The 24013-nt window shown below is 54.6% G+C and overlaps 1 protein-coding gene across 1 annotated transcript; it reads right to left on the bottom strand.

Moving 5' to 3' along the window:
* Window positions 1–1287: 1287 nt before the first annotated feature.
* Window positions 1288–23626, bottom strand: SCARA5 (scavenger receptor class A member 5). The gene is made up of 9 exons (XM_062490763.1): window positions 23515–23626; window positions 20167–20295; window positions 16574–17248; window positions 13207–13287; window positions 10350–10448; window positions 6746–6799; window positions 6389–6397; window positions 3607–3798; window positions 1288–1424 (listed from the first exon to the last, which is right to left on the bottom strand). The coding sequence occupies exons 1-9, from the start codon at window positions 23624–23626 to the stop codon at window positions 1288–1290; spliced, it is 1488 nt and encodes a 495-aa protein (XP_062346747.1).
* Window positions 23627–24013: the final 387 nt, after the last annotated feature.

Below are 24013 nucleotides of genomic sequence, written 5' to 3'. Positions count from 1 at the left end.
AAAACCCCATGAATCCCAAAATGCCCCCAAACCCCAGAAAACCCCACAAATCCTGTCGGTCTCTGCCCCACCCCGAGAAGAATAAAATCCTTTTATTTCTTTGGGAATGATCCCATTCCCTGTGCCCGTCTGGGATTTGGGATGGGATGGATTTGGGATTTCCCCGTTGGGGTGGATTTGGGATCAGTCCTTTGGGATGAATTTGGGGTCATCCCTGGCCCCTGTGAGATGGATTTGGGATTTTTCCCTTTGGGATGAGTTTGGGATTTTCCCCATTGGGGTGGATTTGGGATTTTCCCCCAGGCTCCATTGGGGTGGGTTTGGGGTTTTTCCCCTTTGGGATGGATTTGGGATTTTCCCCTTTTGAGGTGGATGTGAGGTTTTCCCTTTGGGGCAGATTTGGGGTTTCCCCTTTGGGATGGATTTGGGGTTTCCCTATTGGGATGGATTTGGGATTGTCCCCTTTGGTTTGGATTTGGGGTCAGTCCCTTTGGGGTGGATTTGGGGTCAGTCCCTTTGGGATGGATTTGGGGTCAGTCCCTTTGGGGTTGATTTGGGGTCAGTCCCTTTGGGGTTGATTTGGGGTCAGTCCCTTTGGGATGGATTTGGGGTCAGTCCCTTTGGGGTTGATTTGGGGTCAGTCCCTTTGGGATGGATTTGGGGTCAGTCCCTTTGGGGCGGATTTGGGGTCAGTCCCTTTGGGGTGGATTTGGGGTCAGTCCCTTTGGGGTTGATTTGGGGTCAGTCCCTTTGGGATGGATTTGGGGTCAGTCCCTTTGGGGTTGATTTGGGGTCAGTCCCTTTGGGATGGATTTGGGGTCAGTCCCTTTGGGGCGGATTTGGGGTCAGTCCCTTTGGGGTTGATTTGGGGTCAGTCCCTTTGGGATGGATTTGGGGTCAGTCCCTTTGGGGTGGATTTGGGGTCAGTCCCTTTGGGGTTGATTTGGGGTCAGTCCCTTTGGGGCGGATTTGGGGTCAGTTCCTTTGGGATGGATTTGGGGTCAGTCCCTTTGGGGCGGATTTGGGGTCAGTTCCTTTGGGGCAGATTTGGGGTCAGTCCCTTTGGGATGGATTTGGGGTCAGTCCCTTTGGGGTGGATTTGGGGTCAGTCCCTTTGGGATGGATTTGGGGTCAGTCCCTTTGGGGCGGATTTGGGGTCAGTCCCTTTGGGGCAGATTTGGGGTCAGTCCCTTTGGGATGGATTTGGGGTCAGTCCCTTTGGGGCGGATTTGGGGTCAGTCCCTTTGGGGCGGATTTGGGGTCAGTCCCTTTGGGGTGGATTTGGGGTCAGTCTGTCCGGCAGCGCACCCCGGCGTCCTCGGCGTGGCCGCAGTTGGTTCGGCCCCATCCCGAGAAACTGCAGAGATCCAGGGAATCCTCAGTGCCCGTGCAGGAAACATCGTCCATCCAGATCTTCCCAGAGCCTGCCGGGACACACGGACACACGGGGACAGACGGACACAGGGGGACACAGGGACACAGGGGGACACAGGGGGACACAGGGACACACGGGGACAGACGGACACAGGGGGACACAGGGACACAGGGGGACACAGGGACACACGGGGACAGACGGACACAGGGGGACACAGGGACACAGGGGGACACAGGGACACACGGGGACAGACGGACACACACAGGGACACACGGACACATGGGGACACATGGGGGACAGACGGGCACACGGACAGACGGACACACACAGGGACGGATGGACACACGAACGCACACGGACAGATGGAAACGGGGACACAGGGACACGTGGACGCACACGGACAGATGGACACACGGACAGGTGGACGCATGGAGAGATGGACACACGGACACGCACGGGCAGACAGGGACAGACGGACACGGAGACACACACGGACAGACGGACACAGGGACACACATTGACAGACAGACACGGATGGACAGACACAGGGACAGATGGAAACACAGGGACACACACGGACAGACAGACACACGGACACAGGGACACACAGAGACAGATGGACAGACGGACACAGGGACACACGGACGCGCATGTACAGATGGACACACGGACAGGTGGACACACGGAGAGATGGACACACGGACACGCACGGACACACACGGACAGACGGACACAGGGACACACAAGGGGACAGACGGACACACGGGGACAGACGGACACAGGGGGACAGATGGACACAGGGGGACACACGGGGACAGACGGACACGCGGACACACAGACAGAAACACACGGAATTCTGGATGAATTCTGGGTGAATTCCGGGTAAATTCTGGATTAATTAATTCTGGATAAATTCTGGATTAATTAGTTCCAGATTAATTCCGGGTGAATTCCAGATTAATTCTGGATTAATTAATTCCGGATAAATTCCAGGTGAATTCGGGATGAATTCAGGAGAAATCCCGGATGTATTCTGGATTAATTCCGGATGAATTCTGGGGGAATTCCGGATAAATTCTGCATTAATTAATTCTGGATGAGTTCCGGATGAATCCTGGATAAATAATGGATTAATTAATTAATTAATTCCAGGTGAATTCTGAAAGAATCCTGGGTGAGTTCTGAATGAATCCCGGATGAATTCCGGGTGAATTCCAGATGAATTTTGGACTAACTAATTTCAGATAAATTCCGGATAAATCAGAGATTAATCCCGGATTAATCCCGGATTAATCCCGGATTAATTCCAGATAATTCTGGATTCATTAATTCCAGATGAATTCCTAATGAATACTGAATTAATTGATTAATTCTGGATGAATTCTGGGTGAATAATGGATTAATTAATTCCAGATGAATTCCAGATGAATTCCAGATGAATTAATTCCGGATTAATTCCAGATTAATTAATTCCAGATGAATTCCAGGTGAACTCTGAATTAATGAATTCCAGGTGAATTCTTAATTAATTAATTCCAGATGAATTCTGGATTAATTAATTCCAGAAAAACTCTGGATAAATCCCGGATGAATTCTGGATTCATTCCAGATGAATCTTGGATGAATTCCAGGTGAAATCCAGATGAATTCCGGATTAATTCATAATGAATACTGGATTCATTAATTCCGGATGAATTCCGGGTGAATTCTGGATTAATTAATTCCGGGTAAATTCCAGATTGATTCCGGATTAATTAATTCTGGATGAATCCCAGGTAAATTCCGAATTACTTCCTAATGAATACTGGATTTCATTAATTCCGGATGAATTCCGGGTGAATTCCGGATTGATTCCGGATTAATTAATTCTGGATGAATCCCAGATAAATTCTGGATTACTTCCTATTGAATACTGGATTCATTAATTCCGGATGAATTCCGGGTGAATTCCGGATTACTCAATTCCGAGTGAATTCCGGATTAATTCTGGATTAATTAATTCTGGATGAATCCCAGGTAAATTCCGGATTACTTCCTATTGAATACTGGATTCATTAATTCCGGATGAATTCCGGGCGAATTCTGGATTACTCAATTCCGGGTGAATTCCGGATCAATCAATTCCGGGTGAATTCCGGATTGATTCGGGATTAATTAATTCCTGATAAATTCTGGATGAATCAGTCCCGCGCGTTTCCCGGGTGCGTCCAACACGGGGCGGGCCGTCCCACCTTGTCCGAAGCGCGCCATGCGGAAGACGTCGGCGGCTCCGGGGTATCCCAGCATGCGGCAGGCCACGTCGCCGTCCTTGCCGTCCCAGCCGTCGTCGCAGACGGAGCCCCAGCGGCGCTCGTGGAAAATCTCCAGGCGTCCCTCGTGCGAGCCGGAGCCGTTCACCAGCCGGACGGAGCCCTCGGCCGGAGCTGCGGGGAGGGACGGGCGGGGAATGACCCGGGAATGGGGACGGAGCACGTGGGGATGTTGTTGTGGTCCGTGATGATGTCATCGTCATCGTCGTCATCATCCGTGGCGACATTGTGATTGTCATCCTTGGTGACGTCATCCACGGTGATGTCATCATCCGTGGTGACATCATCATCACCCACAGTGCCGTCATCATCACCCATGGTGACATCATCATCATCCATGGTGACGTCCCCAGGGATGGTGACGTCACACATGGTGACATCATCATGCTCCATGGTGACATCATCCATCGTGATGTCATCATCATCCATGGTGACATAATCTTCATCCGTGGTGACATCGTCATCATCATCAGTGGTGACGGCATCCATGGTGACATCCCCAGGGATGGTGAGATCTCAGAGGGATGGTGGCATCACCCATGGTGACATCATCATCATCCATGGTGACATCATCATCGTCTGTTGTGACATCATCCCCATGGTGACATCATCCATGGTGACATCATTGTGCTCCATGGTGACATCATCCATGGTGATGTCACCATCATCCCTGGTGACAACATCATCAGTGGTGGCATCGTCCACGGTGACATCTCCAGGGATGGTGACATCTCAAAGGGATGGTGACATCATCATCCATGTGACATCATCATCACCCATTGTGATGTCAGTCATGGTGACATCATCATTCATGGTGACGTCATCATCACACATGATGACGTCATCATCATCATCATCATCATCATCATCCATGATGACATCATCAGTGGTGACATCATCCATGGCGACATCATCATCACCCACAGTGACATCATCATCGTCCATGGTGACATCACCAGGGATGGTGACATCACGCATGCTGACATCATCATGCTCCATGGTGATATCATCATCCATGGTGCCATCATCATCACCCACAGTGACGTCATCACCCATGATGACGTCCCCAGGGATGGTGACATCTAGCATGGTGACATCATCATGCTCCATGGTGACATCATCATCGTCTGTTGTGACATCATCCCCATGGTGACATCATCCATGGTGACATCGTGTTGCTCCATGGTGACATCATCCATGGTGACGTCACCATCATCTGTGGTGACATCATCAATGGTGGCATTGTCCACGGTGACATCCCTAGGGATGGTGACATCTCAAAGGGATGGTGACATCATCATCCATGGTGACATCATCATCATCATCCATGATGACATCATCAGCGGTGACATCATCCACTGAGACTTTCCCAGGGATGGTGAACACCTCAAAGGGAATGTGACATCATCAATGGTGACATCATCAATATACATGGTGACTTCACCATAATCATCATCCATGATGACATCATAAGCGGTGACATCATAACCATCATCCATGGTGACATCATCATCACCCACAGTGACATCATCATCCATAGTGACATCCCCAGGGATGGTGACATCATGCTTGGTGACATCATCATGCTCCATGGTGACATCATCATCGTCTGTTGTGACATCATCCCCATGGTGACATCATCCATGGTGACATCATTGTGCTCCGTGGTGACGTCACCCATGGTGACGTCACCATCATCCGCGGTGACATCATCATCAATGGTGGCATCGTCCATGGTGACATCCCTAGGGATGGTGACATCTCAAAGGGATGGTGACATCATCCATGGTGACATCGCCGAGGTGGTTACATCACGCATGGTGACGTCATCCATTGTGACTTCATCATCATCCACGGTGACATCATCATCCATGGTGCCATCATCATCACCCACAGTGACGTCATCACCCATGATGACGTCCCCAGGGATGGTGACATCATGCTTGGTGACATCATCATGCTCCATGGTGACATCATCGTCTGTTGTGACATCATCCCCATGGTGACATCATCCAGGGTGATGTCACCATCATCCATGGTGACATCATCAATGGTGGCATCGTCCACGGTGACATCCCCACGGATGGTGATATCTCAAAGGGATGGTGACGTCATTATCCATGATGACATCATCATCATCATCCATGGTGACATCATCCGTGGTGACATCATCATCATCATCCATGATGACATCATCCGTGGTGACATCAGCCACTGAGACATTCCCAGGGATGGTGAACACCACAAAGGGAATGTGACATCATCAATGGTGACATCATCAATATACATGGTGACTTCACCATAATCATCATCCATGATGACATCATCAGTGGTGACATCATCCATGGTGACATCCCCAGGCAGGGTGACTTCTCAAAGGGATGGATACATCATCCATGGTGACATCATCACCTTGGTGACATCATCGTGATCCATGGTGACATCATCATCATCAATCATGATTAATTCATCACCTTGGTGACATCATCATGATCCATGGTGACATCCTCCATGGGGAACTCATCATCCATGGTGATGTCATCCGTTGTGATGTCACCCATAGTGACATCATCATCGTCTGTTGTGACATCAGCTCTGGTGCCATTCCCAAGGAATGGTGACATCACCAATACTGGCATTCCCAAGGGACAATCCCATCCCTGGTGCCATTCCCAAGGAACGCTCCTGGCCCTCTTTGGAGCACCTCCTGCAGCTTCTCCAGGGGACTGCGGGAAAGAGGGAATGTCCCTAAAGAGGAGTGTCCCCAGGCTGGGATGTCCCTGGAGTTCCATAGGAATGTCCCCATACTGGGATGTCTGTGGAGTTCCATGGGAATAGCCCCAAACTGGAATGTCCCCAAGCTGGGATGTCCCTGGAGTTCCATGGGAACGTCCCCAAACTGGGATGTCCCTGGAGTTCCATGGGGAATGGCCAGAAAACCCCTGGATGATTTTCCCAGCAGCCTCTTTACATCAGGAATTTCCACCCCCACGGCTCCCAATTCCCAAAAAACTCCCCCAAATCCATGCCGGAGTCACCATGGACAGCACCGGGAACTCACCTGTGCCACCGGCAGCTCCTCGGTCCCCCTTGTCCCCCTTGGGGCCGCGCTCACCTGGGAAGAGAAAAGAACCGGAATTTTTGGGATTTCCCATCCCTGCTCCGGAGGGATGGGATGGCAGGATGGGAAATCCCCAAAATTTCTGGGAAATCCCCAGAAATCCTCTAGGAATGTGTCCTGTGGCATAGGGAAGACGAAGGCCTGGTGGTTCTGGAATTTCCTGATTGCAGATCCCATAAAAGGCATCAGAAATCTGGATTTGGGGATGGAATTCCTGATCTGGGCATGGAAAAATCCCATTTGGGGGCTAAAAATGCCTCATTTGGGGGTCAGGGATGGGGCTTTCCCAATCCCTGAGGAAGCACCAGCCTCGTATCCATGGAAAAGAGCGGTGCCAGGCGGTTGGGAGCAGCTGGATAAACATTCCCACCCATTCGATATCCCGGGAATGATTTAATATCCCAATAACGGATAAATATCCCGTTAATGACCTCACTAACGAGCTCTGTCATTCCTTGGCTCTCCTGGAGCCTCCTCCTCCCTCATTCCCAGCTTTTCCAGGGGGCTCAGATTTGCTGATCCCAGCTTTGCTGAGCCTGGCCCGATCCCAGGGGAAGGGTTCAGGGATGCTCCAGGAACAACAAGAAATCTGAAATCTGGGATAAAGGATTTTTTTTTAAGTGTGGGATATAAAGCAATCCCAAAAAAACAGAGCTGGGCAGGAAATTCCTGCCCTTTCCCTGGGAGGCTCCGGGAGAGCGGGATTGGCCCCATGGGCGGGCGCAGCTGTGTGGGATGAGGGAAAGCAGCCTGGAGCTGATGGGATCCAGATGGAAATTCCCGGGAATGGGGCCAGGGATGCTGCTCCCGGCTCAGGATGGGGTTGGGATGCTGGAGCAGCCCCTGCTCCTCACATCCAGCATGGGGAAAAAACGGGATTGGGAAGCGAGAATTCCGGGTTCGATGAGTCTGTCCCCAAAATGGGGTGGGTGGGAGGTTGGGATGATCTGGTAAAAGGATTGTCTTGGGATGATCCCAAAGTCGGGGCAGTGGGAAAAGGGGGAGGCCCCACCTGCAGAGCTGCTCCAGCTCCGGGATCCTGACTCTGGAAAGGGAAATTCCAGAGGAGCCCCAGAGCTGCTCCCAGGAGCTGGGAGAGCTGGGAATGTGCAGCTGGATCAGGGAAGGATCCAGGGAATCCTCGGAGCCTTTTCCCGAGGGAAAGGAGAGCTGGGATTTGGGAAAGGGCTGGAGGGCCAGGAGCCAGGGAATGGCTTCCACTGGGAAAGGGGAGCTTGGGATTTGGGACCTTGGGAAGGAATTCCTGGCTGGGCTGGAATTCCCAGAGAATCCCTGGATCCCTGGCAGTGTCCGAGGAAAGGTTGGAGCCACCTAAGATGGTGGGATGGGGAAGAGGATTCCTATCCCTGCAGCAGGAATTCCAGGAATCCTGGAATGGTTTGGATGGGAAGGGACCTCAAATCCCATCCCGGTCCAATCCCAGCACTTCCCACAATCCCAGTCAGCTCCGACCTTTCCCTGGACACTTCCAGAAATCCAGGGGCAGCCACAGCTTCCCTGGGCTTCTCTCTCTCCTCCTCTCCCCAAGTTCCCATCCCTCCTCTCTTCCTGGGAATTTTCTGGCGGGAATAACTTGGTGAATTCAGCTCCTGAGGTGTCAGGGCTGGAGAACATCCCAAAAATGGGATCCAATTCCCTGAGAGCCTGGAGGGAGCCTCAGGGTTGGAACAGCCCTGGGAATTTGGGAGAAGCCTCTCCCGGCCATTTTCCCAACTTTTTTTTTTTTTTTTTTTTGGGGTGGGGGGGGGATTGTGCACAAAATTTAGGCACAGACACAGCGGCAGAAACCTTCAGCTCATCCCATGGATCCACAGGGATTGATGGATCCCAAAATCTTGGGAAAAGCCCCAGGAGAATCCCCATTTGGGATCCCCATTTTCCCAGCTGGAATCACGTTCTGCCTCCAGGAACATTCCCAAAAACTCCACCCTGGGGATGCTCCGGAAGGAATCTTCTCTTATTCCCCCCAAATTTATCCCTGAATTACCGATCCCACCTTGCATTTTTCCCGCTGTTTCCTCCTGAGTGTGTTCCCTGCACAACCTTTCCCAAGGAAAAGCGGGGAGGGCTGGCCTGCCCTCGCTTCCCAGGATCATTTTTCTCATTTGGAAATGAGGAAAAAAATTCCTGCGCTGGGGTTGTTTTGAGGGAAGATCCACTGAAAATGGGGAAATACCAACGAGGAAAAGAACTCGGGAATCTGATGCGTTGGAGCAACTCCGGGAGAAGTTTCATTTTCCCTGAATTTTTTCCTGGAATTTTCCATAAGGAGGCTCCTCCACACCTAAAACCCCCATCCCAGGATTCCTGGGATGCAATTCCCAGGGAAACGAGGAGGGCTTGGAAGGAACTCCTTGGAGAAGGGTAGGACAAGTCCTGCAGAAATCTGGGATTTAAGGCAAGGCCTGGCTTTGGATCTGTGCCCGGATCCAGGTCTGTTTCCCATAAATTCCAGAGAATCCCATGAACTGCCCGAGTGCTGCCAGAGGGGTTGGATTTTCCTTGGAAAAGGGGTTGGATGAACCCCTGTATCCAACATTCCCGATCTCCGGGAGGGAATGAGGTGGGGATGGAATTTTGAGGGGGACAAATCGGAGCCCTGGGAATGAGCCCCATCCCTGTGGGACATGAGGGATCCCTGGGATGGGATCTGGGAGTGGCTTTGAGGTTTTTCATGGAATTGTTGATGTTGGAAAATGCCTCAGAGAGCATCGAGTCCAGTGGTGGAGCCCCCATTCCCAGGGATCGAAATCCAGGGGGATGTGGGAATGGATCAGGGGTGGGAATGGTTGGACTCGGAGAACTTTTCCAGCCTCAACAATCCAAGGATTCCTTTCAGAACAAATCCGGCATCAGGGCAGCAAATCCCAGTCCAACCCAACCCACCGGGGATTTTTGGGATAATTTTCTGGATTTAAGGAGCTCTCAGCATGTGCCAGTGGGAAAATCCCAATGTTCCTGGTGCTCCGGGAGTGTATCCAGGGGTTTTCCAACCTCCTGGATCAACCTGGGACAGTGGGAGATGTGGAAGGGCATGGAATTCAAGGATCTTTAGGGTCCATTCCCACCCAATCCTAAACCCAAAGTGCTCCAGGTTCTTATCCCAGCTCTTCCCAGGCTGTTTTCCCTCCCTGCCTCCCCGGCAGGAATTCTGAGGCACAAAGGGCATTTTTTGGGATTGTCAATCCTGGAATTTCCCATCTTGGTTGTCCAGGGACAGCCACGTCCCATGAAATCCCGACTTCCTACTCCCGTGGGTTCCCCTGGGTGTGGGAAAAGGGGAAGCGGCAGCGAGCCAGGAATGCCCCAGAAAACACCTGGGAGATGATTCCCGAATCCACCCCGGAGCCCAGGAGGTCCCCACGGAGCCCCATGGAATGGGAGGACATCCCAAATCCATCCATCCATGCTCTCTGCACTGCTGGTGTAGGAATTGTTGGGATTCCCGTTCCTCCAGGAGATCCAGGTGCTTCTGGGGATCTCCAGAGCCCACCTGGATCTCGGCCGGAATCCGTGTCCGTACCTTTGAATCCGCGCATTCCCATGGGACCGCGGGGTCCGAGCTCTCCCTGGTCCCCCTTCAATCCGCGCGGGCCGGGGGGTCCCCTCTCCCCGGGAAGCCCTGGAATGAGGATGAGGACACAAAATGAGCCAGTTCCAGCAGAATTCCGAAATCCCGGTGTGCTGGGAGCCTGGGAACAACACCAGGAGACCCCAGAGAGTCCGGCCCATCCTTTTCCTGGGATCTAGGATGGATTTATCCGGGTGCTAAGGAATTTCAGAGCATCCTTAGGCTGGGACGGAGGTAAATTGGGCTCCAAAGCTGGAGATCAAGGAAGGAAAATCAGGATCCATCCCAAGGAATTGGGAGGTGTACCCCATGAGCCCCACATCTCCTGAATCCATGTTGTCCGAGGGGTCGGATTTCTCCTGGAGAAGGAGGTGGATGAAACCCTCTGGTGTGAGCATTCCCAGCATCCAGGAGGTGGGAATTTGGGCTGGAGTTTGGGGACACACCCAAACCTTGGAGGGGACCTCCACCAACGTGGGACCTGGATCTGGACCCGGATCTGGATCTGGACCTGGAACTGGATCTGGTCCTGGATCTGATCCTGGACTTGGCTCTGGAACTGGAGTTTGACCTGGATCTGGTCCTGATCCTGGATCTTAACCTGGATCTGGATCTGGTCATGGACCTGATCCTGGTATTGGATCTGGTCCTGATCCTGGACTTTGACCTGAAGCCAGACCCCAATTGTGGATCTGGTCCTGGACCTGGTCCTAGTCCTGGTCCTGGTCCTGGAACTATATCTGGTCCTGATCCTGGACCTTGACCTGGAAATGGATCCAGGACAAGGATTTGGGGATTTGGTCCTGGACTTGGTCCTGGTCCTGAAACTGGACCTGGACCTGGACCTGGACCTAGATCTGGGTCTGGACTTGGATCTGGGTCTGATCTGCATCTGGTCCTGGACCCCAACCTGGGTCCAGATCTGGATCAGGGCTGGAGGGAAGGACGCTGTGCTAGAGAAGGGATCTGGTGGGACCTGGGGCTGATTCCACTGGAACCATCCAGCCGGGATCATCCCGAGCCTGAGCTGGGGCTGGATCCGAAGCTCCACCAGGATCCAAGCCTGGATCCACCCATCTGGAGGGAGCCCGGGATTTTCCAAACTCAGTCACCATCCTCCTCTGGTTTGCCAGGAAAAAATCCACCAGCAGGAATTCCAGCCCCATCTCCAGCTGTGTCATCCCAAGGAGGGATCAGGACCTGAATATCTCTGGAGCAGGGGCAGGAGGGTGGATTTTCCATGGAAAAGGGAATTTTTCCAGGGATACACCTGAACCCGAACTTCTCAGATACAAAGGGTCATACCCTCATCCTGAAAAATTCCAGGAAAAGACCTAAAAATCCTCCTTAAGGTGAACCCTCCTGGGATTGCTTTGTTTTTCTGTTTGAACAAGAAAAAAAATGGGGGAGGAAAAAAAAAAAAAGGAAAACCGAGGAAAAGAGCCAATATAATTCCGAGGGTTGTTACACCCAAGAAAAACAGCAGTGAATCCGTCAGCGCCAGAAATTCCAGCTGGAGAGAGAAGGAACACGGGCAGCTGGAGGGGCTGTCCGAGGGAGATCACATTTCCAGCCTGGCTCTGCCTTGCTTGGCTGGGACTGGGAAGGAGCGATCCCAAAATCCCAGGGTTTGGACCCAAAGCAATCCCAGCAAGGTCGCGGTGCCTCGGAATCCTTGGAGCAGGGGATTCCAGGGATGGATCCGGATCTGGATCCGACATCCAGAGTCCTGTGGGGTGGGTTTAGAGCAGGGGATAACAGGGATTGGTCTGGACCTGGTCCTGGACCTGGGTTCGGATCCAAATCTGAATCTGGACTTGGATCAGGGACTAGATCTGGACGTGAATCCAGACCTGGTCCTTGAACTGGTCCCGGCCCTGGTCTTGAACCTGGAAGTGGATCCAGATATGAATCTGGTCCTGGAGCTGGTCCTGGTCTTGGACATTGAACTGGAGATGGATCTGGATTGAGATCTGGACTTGGACCTTCACCTGGACTTAGATCCAGATGTAGACCTGGATCTGAGTCTAAACATGGATCTGGGTCTGGACCTGGATCTGGACCTCGGCCTGGACCTGATCCTGGACCTGCTCCTGGACCTTGGCCTGGATCTGAGCCAGGCCTGGATCTGGCCCTGGAGCTGCTTCCTCCGGGGTCTGAGCGGATCACTGTTCCCGGCGGGATGGATCCCATCAGCTCCACTGGATCAAAAGTGTCCCCAGGGGGATCCTGCACCACTTCCATGTCATTCCCAGCCCTTGGAAGCAGAGCCAGCATTCCCGGGTTTCCCTTAAAACAAGAATCAGCTGGAGCCAAGTGTACCTCAGGGTGGGAATGTCCTCTGGTGGCTTCCAATGGAATTCCTCCCCCCCTCCCAAAAAAAAAAAAAAAAAAAGGAATTACAAGGGGTTGGGAAAATGGCTGGCATTGGAAAAATCATTCTGGAAAAGTCTCGGAGCCAAGGCCCCCCTGCTGGGATCTGCCGGAGGGGTCCAGCAGCAATTCCAGCCCTTGGAAGGCTCATTTTGGGAATGGGGTGGTTAATTCCTGCTCCAAACTGGCTGGGACACCCTGGAATCTGGGAATATCCACATGGATTTCCTGGAGCTGGGCGGGCAATGACATTTTTCCCTCCAGGATGGGTATTCCAGGATCCAGGAGAGCAGATCCATCCTTGCGTCCCTCAGGAGTCGCGACATCCCAAGGGATGGGCCAAGAAGTCACCGGGAGTTTCCTGTTGGCTTTGGATTATTCCAGGATGGGATTTTGGGGGATTGTTTTTGGGGGACAATGGGAATGTTTTCCTTACCTCGGAGGCCGGGAAGGCCAGGAAGGCCAGGCTCTCCCTCCATCCCTTCCGTGCCTCGGTCTCCTTTGGGTCCGGGTGGCCCTGGAACACAACGGGAGGGCGGGAATCACATCCCGGGTTCAGGAATGTGCAGCGGGAGATCCGGGGATCTCCAAGAACAGTGCGGGGACAAAGGAGCTGCCAGAGCAGTTTTCCGTGATTTTAAACTTCCAGGATTTCTGGATGTTGAATTCCAAACTGGACTCCACCGACCTGCTCCAAGTGCTGGGAAAATTCACCTTGAGTGCAACTCCAGGAATTTCCCTCCAAACCAAAACCTGGGACATTCCCAATTAAGTCATCACAAGAAATCAGGGAAAATACACATTTTGGGAATGCTCAAAGAATCCTGGAAATTTTGGGGTTAGAAAGGATTTTAAGGATCACCCACAGGCGGGGACACTTTCCATTTGTCCAGCTGGGAAGATCCTGGGGGAATTCTGGAGATGATCCTTTAGGAGAAGATTGACAACAGGGTTTTGGTAAAATCCCAGGAACAAGCATGACAATCCCAATCCCAGGTTTTATCGTTCATCCTCCAAAGGGTCAAATCCCAAAAGCTGAAAATAATCGGGAGCCAAAACAACGGAAAGAAGAAATTTGAAGAAAGAAAGAACAGAGGGGAAAAAAATATTCCTGGGATAAAAGAAAACAGGGCAGGAAGAGGCCAGGAAGGGTCATTTCCACCCATCCCGGCGACGATTCGGAACTGTTTTCCTAGAAATCCTAAAAGCTGGGAACTCGGGAAGCTGAGATCCAGCCAGGGCTCCGGGCGATGGAAAAGATTCAGGATGTGCAGTGGTTTTAATGGATCAGGAATTGGGATCTTGGAATGTTCTGTAGGAGTCTGTGGGATCCGGAGTAGGATCCTGACCCACATCAAGGGTGGGAAACATCCCGGGCTGGAGCTGGTTGGGGACAGGAAAGGATGATGGGAAATATGGAATTACTGGCCCTGGCTGTCTCTTCCCCAGGGAATGAACAGCTCTGGGGGCTGAGGGGATGTAGGGATGGACCCCAGATCCTGGGAATGGATCCCAGATCCCAGGGATGGATCCCAGATTCTGGGAATGGACTTCAGATCCTGGGAATGGACTCTGGATCTCAGGGCTGGACTCCACATCCTGGGAATGGATCCTAGATCCTGGGGATGAACTCCAGACCCCTGAAATGGATTGCAGACCCTGGGAACAGACTCCAGACCCTAAGGATGAACTCTAGATCCAAAGGATGGGCCCCAGACCCCAGGGATGGATCCTGGATCCTGGGATTGGACATTTCCAGGGATGGGGCAGCCACAGATTTTCCGGGATCCTCCCAGGGATGGTCCCATCCCAGGAGCAGCTCTTGGGGCAGGACACAGGGAGCAGCTGGGCTGGAGGAAAACTGGGAAGGGTGACTGGGAGAGCCTCCCGACCATTCCCAGCTGCTCCCACCCCGCAGCTCCTGATGCCCACACCCATTCCTGCGGCATCCCGGCCTCCCAGCCTCCAATCCCAGCGGGATGAGGCGTTTCCTGACGGATAGGACCATCCTGTCACCTTTGGGACCTGATGGGATCCGGCACATCCCACCCGGGGGCTGTGCCAACGGATCCGGGTGGGCGGCAGATCCCGGGAATTCTCCCTCACGGTGACTCCCGAGACCCAAAACTGCTCCGTGTTGTCCTTCCCGAGCCACGGGATGTGCTCGGAGCAATCCTTGGATGCTGGAGAGGAGCCTGGGGACATTCCCAAAATGTCATCACCCAAATCCAGGATCCAGGATCCGGAGGCCGGGATAGCCGAGGGTTTGGGGAGAAGGAAAATCCAGGCAGGCAGGGAACGGCTCGTCCAAATCCAGGCGGGAACAGGACAGACTCACCCAAGGACATCTGGAGCTGGGATGGATCCAGCTGGGCACAAGGCCCCAGGAATTACCCATGGGATGGGAGGAGAGGGAAGTTTGGGATGCCAGGAATGTGTCAGGGCTGATAAATCCAATGCCGGCCCTTGGGAAGGGATTTGTTTTGGGATAACGTGATTCCAGGGCTGTCGGGCTCCGTGATGGGTCCCACCCTTGGTGGCTTCATCCCAGAGCAGGTGACGTCATTCCCATGGATGGGGAGGTAAAAGCAGGATCCGAGGAGTGGGGAAATAGGGAAATATCAAAGCAATTGCGGCAGAGTGATCCCAGCATCCCAAAAACAGGGATCGGGAGCCAACATCCCCCAGGCATGAGGGAAAGGACCCCAGGAGCTGTTGGGACTCCAGGGGGATGGATCTCCCAGAGCTGCTGGGGATCAACCACATCCGTCCCCTCTGGCTCAGCAGCTGGAAAAGGGGAACAAGTGCCTTGGCACCAGCCCCAGCATTTCCAGCTGGAATTCCAGCTGGAAGCACCGGGAATGAGCAGCAGCCCGCAGGGTCTCTGCAGGTGCAACAGGTGGAAAACAGGACAGGAGCTGCTCCCAACCTCCTGCTCCACCCTGGAGCTTCCGCTGGAATCTCCTGGGTGTCTCCCTCCCTGGCGCAGCATTCCCAGAGAAGTTTTGGCTGCCCCTGGATCCCTGGAAGTGTCCAAGGCCAGGCTGGATGGGGCTTGGGGCACCCTGGGATAGTGGAAGGGCTGGAGCTGGAACAGGATGGGATTTAAGGGCCCTTCCCACCCAAACTATTCCAGGATTTGGGAAGTAGTGAGGGTGGAAAAAGAGGAGAAGATGGGATGGGAAAGGTGGATTTCCTGGAATCTTGGGAGCTTTCTTCCGAATCATGGATGAGGAATATTTGGAGAGTCCAAGGGGATGGAGACACCTGAGCAGGGATGGATGGGGGTAGCTCCAAGACCTGGAGGGGCTGGAGCGTGTCCAGGGAAGGGAACGGAGCTGGGGAAGGGGCTGGAGCCCCAGGAGAGGCTGAGGGAGCTGGGAAAGGGGCTGAGCCTGGGGAAAAGGAGGCTCAGGGGGGACCTTGTGGCTCTGCACAACTCCATGAAAAGATGGAGCCGGGTGGGAATTGGGATCTGCTCCCAGGAGACAAGAACCAGGATGAGAAGACAGCCTCAGGCTGTGCCAGGGCAGGCTCAGCTGGACACTGGGAACAATTCCTTCGTGGAGAGAGCTGTGAAGGATTGGAACAGGCCCAGGGAGGTTCGGAGTCCCCAGTCCTGACGGGATTCCAATCCGGGTGGATTTGGGGTGGACACGGATCAGTGGTGGCGAACAGCTGTAGCCCATGACCTTGGAGAGCTTTCCCAACCCCAACAACTCCACGATTCTCCAACGACCCACCCCAGACACATCCCAAGGACCATGGGGACCGTTCCCAATCCCACCCCTCTCCCGGCTCACCCCGGATCACGGAGATGTTCCGGAGCGCCACGGAATGCTCCCAGTCCTTCAAGCGCAGCTCCTCGGTGACGTTGTTGAGCACGGCCAGCTCCAGCCTCAGCTGCCGCTCCATGGCCGCCTGAGTCATCCTCATCCTCCGGGCGTCCGCGCTGGCGTTCCCCAGGATCCCCTGCAGATCCCGCAGCCGGGAATGCTGCACGCGGACATCGTAGGAGAAGCTGCGGTTCATGGAATCCACGGCCCCGCCCAGGGCCGTCACCTGCTCGCCCAGGGCCTCCAGCCGCCCGCCCAGGTGTCCCAGCAGGTGCTGGTGGTGCTCCAGGAGCAGCCGGCTGCTGTTCCCATCCACGGAGAGCCGGGATAACTCCAGCTGGGCCGCATCGCTCTGCTGGCTCAGCGAGTCCCGGAGCCGGGCTACGGATCGCTCTGTTTGGCCAGCCTGGCTCTGCAGGTTCCACAGGAGCCCCTCCAGGCGCTGGAGCGAGCCCGTCAGCAGGAGCAGCGAGTCCGAGTGGTTCTGCAAGAGGTCCTGGAGCCGCCAGACGTGCTCCAGGAGGTCTCCCTTGGGAAGGGGGTGCAGCAGCTGGAGCTGCAGGTCCCGGAAAGTCTCGTTGAGCCGCTGGACATTCCCCAGCAGCACCTTCAGGTCCTCGGGAGACGTCTGGGGCCGGGATACTGGGATGGAGGAGAGCAGAGCGAGGTCAGGAAGAATCCTTAGGATGTGGGATCCTCCCAAGGGCATTCCCAGCTCCTTGGTGCCTGGAGGTGAAATTCCCACCCCAGAAGGTTCCCTCCTCCCCCCCGCCCCCCGCCATCGGACCTTCCCGGAATCCGAGGCTGGAGAAGGAGGTTGGGTGCTGGAGAAGGGAAGGAGAATCCTGGAATGCTTTGGGTGGGAAGGGACCCTGAAGCTCATCCCGTTCCACCAGGACAGGGACACATTCCATGATCCCAGGGTGCTCCAGGCCCCAGTGTTCAGCCTTTCCCTGGACACTCACAGGGATCCAGGGATTCTCTGGGAATTCCAGCCCAGCCAGGAATTCCTTCCCAAATCCCAAGCTCCCCTTTCCCAATGGAAGCCATTCCCTGGCTCCTGGCCCTCCAGCCCTTTCCCAAATCCCAGCTCTCCTGGAGCCCCCTTGAGGCTCGGGAAGCAACTCCAAGGATTCCCCGGAGATTTCTTCAAATCCCTTGGAGCTACATCCCACGGGATTTATCTGCCAGGAAACAGAACCCAAGCCTGAAGGATCCCGGAATGTTTTGGATGGGATTAATGGATCTTCAATCCCATCCCATTCCAGCCCCAACACTTCCCCTATCCCAGGGTGCTCCAATCCCATCCAACCTTTCCTTGGACACTTCCAGGGACAGAGCAGTGATGGAGATGGCAGAACAGATCCCACGGGGAAGATGGAAAACTACAGGGGGAAAACATTCCTTGAGGAAAATTGTTGGGATATTTGGGATTTTATGGTTATTTATGAATAACAGGAGGGAACAGCCTCAAGTTTTGCCAGGGAAAGTTTTCAGGCTGGAATTTGGAACAATTCCCTCAGGGAAAAGGTTGTCCAGGGATGGAATCCCGATTCCTGTAGGGATTGGAATCCATGTGGGTGTGGCCCTTGGGGACAGGGATCAGGGGAATGGTTCGACTCGAGAGGGTCCAAGGAGTTTTCCAACCCTGACAATTCCATGATTCCATGAAAAAGTTGGAGATCCGAGTTCCCAGCCGCAGGCTCGGAGGCTTTTGAGCAGACTGGGGGGACCAGGGGTAGCGATACAGGGAATGTGAATTCCCAGGTGCCAACAAACTGCCTGAGTCCCACGTGGAAAATTCCAGCTCCAGCAAGGAAAATATCCCGTTCCCGCTGCTCCTGGGGCTTCCTTGGATTTTTGGCACTGGCCCTTTTCCCAACCTCTTTTCCAAGGAAGGTCACACGCTCCAGCTGGATCCCAAACAATTCCTGGCCAAACCCACCCCAAAACATTCCAGGACAGGTTGGATGGGGTTTGGAGCAAACCCCTGGGATGGCAGGAAGCATCCGTGTGCAATTAGAGATCCTTCCGTGTCCCTTCCCAACTGAACCCTTCCAGGATTCCAAGCATCTTTCCATGCCCCTTGCCCTCAGGTGGGAGAGAAATTCCCAGACCTGTGGGAATTTCTGGGAAGGGGCAGGAGCAAAGTCATCCCTGAGGATGGGACCACCCAGATCCCGCCCAAATTCATGGAAAACTCCCACCAGGGAGGGCGAGGATCCATCGGGAGAGGGATCCAAACCTTCTGCTGGCCCAGGAATAGCATTCCCAGCTCTCCAGGAGCCCAGAAAGGAATTTCCCATGGGAAATCCGAGCCCTCCTGCATGAAAGGTGTCCATGAACATTCCCAGTTTTCCAAGGACCACCAGCTCCAACCCCTGAAGCTGAGGCTGTGTCCCTGTGGACTCCAGCTGGATGTGGTCCCTTTGTCCCACACCATCCCGTGGTTTTCCAGCTGGGATAAACCCTCTGGGACCAAAATCCCCAGCTCAGAATTCCAGGCCTTGGCCGCATCCAAATCCAGAGGCTCGCCTTAAAATTCCAAACCTCCAGGAGGCCACAACCACAGAGATGCTTTCCCTGATTTCCCTCTTCCCTTTTCTAAGATTCTGGGTGGCAACCCAGGGGACAAAGCGGTTTTCCTGGGGTTTTCCTGGAATTCCGCCAGTCCCGGGAGGTGGGAATTGAAAGATTCCCGGTGCCAGAGGATGTTGTTGTTATTCCTGGAGCCGCAGCCCAGCCCGGGACCGGAGCTTGTCCCGAATCCATGGCATCCCTCGCTCCGGCCAACAACAACATCCAAACAATGCACAGCGAGGGATCAGTGGGAGAGGCCTCAAAGTTCCAGCAAAATCTTCTCCGGCCTTTCCCAGCCCTTGGAGAGCAGCTGGGGGGATTTGGGGATGGAAAAGGGAGGGGAGGGGTCACATCCCTTCCTGCCATGGATAATGGGATCAACTCGGGGAGGGAGGGGTGGGAATGAGGAGCTGATCCATGGATTTGGTGTTTCCTGCCTATCAAGGGAGATGCTGGGATTGGGGATGAAACCAGGAATTTCCCAAATTTCTTCCAGGAGGACAAGGGGGAAACAAGCCTGAGGCAGCATGGAACTCCCAAGGGGCTTGGTGGGAATTCCAGTCACTCCCAGGGGGCTTCACCATCCCTTCACTCACCAAAATTTGGGAAAGGGAAGGCAGGAGCCCTGGAATATGCCAGGATAATGCCCTGCCTGCATCCCATTGTCCTTATCCTGGGAAAACCCATCTGGGCATGAGTGATGGGAACAACTCCAGGTCCGAGTAGCCACTTCCCAAAAGTCTCCTGAGCCCCAGCATTCCCAACACTTGATCCTCAAACCCTGCAGTGGTCCCAGACTTCCAAAGATTGAACCCAAGCTGCTCCCGACGTTCCATGAGGAGCTGGAATGGGCTCAAGCTCTCCTTGGAGTTCTGCTGGATCCCAACTTCCCCTCTCCTGGAGGACCTGGGAAACCGTTCCAAGGCCATGGAAGCTCCATGGTTCTGGGAACATCGCGGGAGGAGCCGGGCCAGCCTCACCTGCCAGGATGAAGATTCCGATCAGGATGAGGAGGACCAGGAGGTAAAGTCCCACCACGGAATATTTCAGCGCCGCCACGGAGCCCATCCGGCCGCAACATCCCGAGGTCTTCATCCTCTGGCTGGGATCTGTGGGATCGAGCGGGATACAGGTTGAGGGAGGCCTTGGAATGCTGCGGGAATGGTTGGGATCATCCCTGATGTTGGGGGTGAGGAGGGGGGATCCATCCCTGGAAGTGTCCAAGGAAAGGTTGGATGGGATTGGAGCACCCAGGGATAGAGGAAGTGTCGGGGCTGGAATGGGATGGGATTGAAGGTCCATGAATCCCATGCAAACCATTCCGGGATCTTCCGGAGAAGCTGGGATGGCTCCAGGCTGGGATTCCCGGCAGACAAATCCCGTGGAATGCAGCTCCAAGGAAAACCCTGAGATCCAGGGAATCCTTGGAGCTGCTTCCCGAGCCTCAAGGAGCTCCAGGAGAGCCGGGATTTGGGAAAGGGCTGGAGGGCCAGGAGCCAGGGAATGGCTTCCACTGGGAAGGGGGAGCTTGGGATTTGGGATCTTGGGAAGGAATTCCCGGCTGGGCTGGAATTCCCAGAGAATCCCTGGATCCCAAGGAAAAATTGGAGCACCCTGGGATAGGGAAAGTTGTCCCTGCCCATGGAATGGGATGAGTCTGAAGGTCTGTTCCCACAAGGACCATTCCTCATTGGATCCTGGCAGGAACACTGGATTTCTGGGAGCAGCTTTTCCAGACTTTCACTCCAGTTCAGATCCGTCCTTTCCCGGATCCAAGTTTCCTCGAGGAGACACCAAGAGAAGATGAAGGAAAAGCCCAGAATTCCCACCTGGAGCCATGGGTGCCTCCATCCTGGTGTTTTGTGCTCCTTGGAGCTCCAAGGCTCCGATCCAGAGCCCCTCATCCCACAGGAGAGGGGCAACCTCAAATCCCAACCTCCTGGAGGGAGACAACACCGATCCATGGCTGGATCCGGCCTGGACCGTCCCTGCTGGGATTTGGGAATCTCATCCCACGGCAACTCCCACTTCCAGCCTGGTCCATCCCTGCTGGGATTTGCGATCTCATCCCATGGCAATTCCCAACTCCAGCTGAGCAATGTCCAGGTGGGATCTCGCCCCATCCCAGTGGGATCGAGCTGCCCCTTGGAATTCCAGCGATGGATCCCATGGACTGGGGCATCCCAGCATTCCAGGGACCCTTCCCCACGGCATCCTTGTGTGTCCATCCCGGGAAAACAGGGATGCTTGGAAAAGCCTCCAGCCGGGAAAGGGTTACGGCGGGCGGATCCCAAAACTCAGCCCGGCTTTGGGGCTCGGGAGTGAGCCCCGGGATGGAGGCGGCGATCCCGAGGGAATCCGGCTCAGGTGGGATGTGGGATCAACACCTGGATCTCATCCCCGGCTGCCAGCCCGGAATTCCCGGAGCCGCGGGATGAGGAGAGCGCCGATGTTTTCCTGACATTTCGCACTTCCAGCGGCCCCGGGGAGGCTCCGGGAGGAGCTGGCGGCGCGCCCCGATCCTCCCACTCCCATTCCCGGCCCTTGGAAGCGCGGCCGGGAGGCTTTGCCCATGGAAAAGGCCGGGATCCAAGGAAAAGCGAACATTTCCTGCCCCTGCCCAGGCTCCAGGGAGCGCGGCCGCGACCCGCCCGTTCTTCGGGATGCGGGAGGAGGAAAACAACCGGGATTCAGGGATTTGGGGGTCCCCAAACCCCTGGAAAAAGTCCGGGAATGCTGTTCCTGGGCCAGCAGAAGGTTTGGATCCCTCTCCCGATGGATCCTCGCCTCCCCCGGTGGGAGCTTTCCATGAATTTGGGCGGGATCTGGGTGGGACCATTCACCATCCTCAGGGATGATTTTGCTCCTGGCCCTTCCCAAAAATCCAGCTCCAGACACCTCTCCCGTGGGAATGGGGCTCCCTGGAGGGCCAGCCCCGCGTTGGGATGAGCTGTGGATGAGCCCTGAGAATTCCAGGCAGAGTTCCATAAAATCCCAAATCCAGGGACGTAACTCCAGCCTTTCCAAGAGATTTCTTGGGAATTCTGGGATCAGTCCCTGGAGGGCTCCGACTTTTCCCTCCCAGCTTTTTTTCCAGTGGGAAAGGATGGAAACAGCAGGATCGGGCACTCTCTGCCCTGCGGGGAGCTGGGATGAGGCAGGAACAGGGATATCAACCTTTGGGAATGGGATCAACACTCAGGGATCTCATGGATGGGAAATTTCCCCCTCTGGATCCAAAGCTGTCCCTAGACCCACAGGTCCCCTTGGAATCACCTCCGTGAGCCCCTCGCAGCATTTCCAAACAGAATTTATCCAGAGCTGGATGTTCCCAGCTCAGTCAGCCCCTCCCCACCCTCCCAGCTAGGAATTCCTTCCCAAATCCCAAATCCCAAGCTCCCCTTTCCCAGTGGAAGCCATTCCCTGGCTCCTGGCCCTCCAGCCCTTTCCCAAATCCCAGCTCTCCTTTCCCTCGGAAAAAGGCTCCGAGGATTCCCTGGATCCTTCTCTGATCCAGCTGCACATTCCCAGCTCTCCCAGCCTGGCATTGGATCCGCCCCCATCCCGACTCCTCTCCAGGAAGGAATTTTGGGATCCAGGGGATTCCCTGGGAATTCGGGACTCCAGGAAGGGTCTCCCTTCCCTTTTCCATCCCCAAATTCCATAAAAATCCCTCGGGATGTATCCTGAGTGTCCTGGATCCCAGAATCCTGGAATGGTTTGGGATGGGATCCATGGACCTTCAATCCCATCCCAGGGACACTTCCCACAATTCCAGGTTGCTCCATGCCCTGTCCAACCTTTCCTTGAACACTTCCAGGCATGGGGGAGCTACAGAATCCCTGGAAAAGCTGTGCCAGGGCCCCCCGAGGACACATCCCCGTGCTGCTCCCACCACTGAATCCACACCCTTTCCCAGGGCAGGGGATCCCGGAGCCGAGCACCGAGCTCATCCCGGGCTGTTCTGCCCGTGTGGAGCCACATCCAGAACTCCTTCCCGAGAAATCCCAGCTCCAGGGAGCTCTCCGTGCTCCCACTCCTGCCAAAGATCCAGAGGGGGATCCCGAGGTGGATCCCGAGGCAGATCCCAAGGAGGATCCAGAAGTGGCTCCAGAGGCGGATCTGGAGTTGGATCCAGAGGCGGATCCCAAGGTGGATCCAGAGGTAGATCCAGAGATGGAACCAGAGGTGGATCAGGAAGCGGATCCCAAGGTGGATCCGGAGGCAGATCCCGAGGTGGATCAGGAAGCTGATCCAGTGCTGGATCCCAAGGTGGATCAGGAAGTGGATCCTGAGGTGGATCCCAAGGTGGATCAGGAAGCCCTCACCATCCTCGCAGAGGTTGAGCTTGGAAAGGCTCCGTCCCTCGAAGGGCTCCTCCAGGATGGATCCGTTCTCCCGCTCGGAGAAGGTGCGGAGATACACGGCCTTGTTCTCCATCCTGCCGGAGAAAAATGGGAATGTCACATGGAGCTGGGGCCTCGGTGTATCCCAATCCTGCCCGGCTCCTGATGGAGCAGGAGACATCCCAGCTGCAGTTCCGGGATCCCAAAATCAGCAGGACACAGAGCTGGAGAGGAGACCCCGGAGCTGCTCCCAGGGCTGGGAGAGCTGGGAATGTGCAGCTGGATCAGGGAAGGATCCAGGGAATCCTCGGAGACTTTTCCCGAGGGAAAGGAGAGCTGGGATTTGGGAAAGGGCTGGAGGGCCAGGAGCCAGGGAATGACTTCCACTGGGAAAGGGGAGCTTGGGATTTGGGATCTTGGGAAGGAATTCCCGGCTGGGCTGGAATTCCCAGAGAATCCCTGGGTTTGGAGCAGGGGCAGA

This window comes from Cinclus cinclus, chromosome 3, assembly GCF_963662255.1.
Source record: "Cinclus cinclus chromosome 3, bCinCin1.1, whole genome shotgun sequence".
Classification (NCBI taxonomy): domain Eukaryota; kingdom Metazoa; phylum Chordata; class Aves; order Passeriformes; family Cinclidae; genus Cinclus; species Cinclus cinclus.
This window is presented reverse-complemented; position numbering and strand designations above follow the sequence as displayed.

What these genes read in the sequence shown, in the direction of transcription:
- SCARA5 (XM_062490763.1), bottom strand. Translation starts at nt 23,626, where the DNA reads ATGGAGAACAAGGCCGTGTATCTCCGCACCTTCTCCGAGCGGGAGAAC. An exon ending in TGGCCTTCCCGGCCTCCGAG is followed by an intron (nt 10,449 to 13,206) that starts GTAAGGAAAACA and finishes TCCTCATTCCAG; the next exon opens with GGCTTCCCGGGGAGAGGGGA. An exon ending in CATGGCGCGCTTCGGACAAG is followed by an intron (nt 1,425 to 3,606) that starts GTGGGACGGCCC and finishes GTGTCCCGGCAG; the next exon opens with GCTCTGGGAAGATCTGGATG.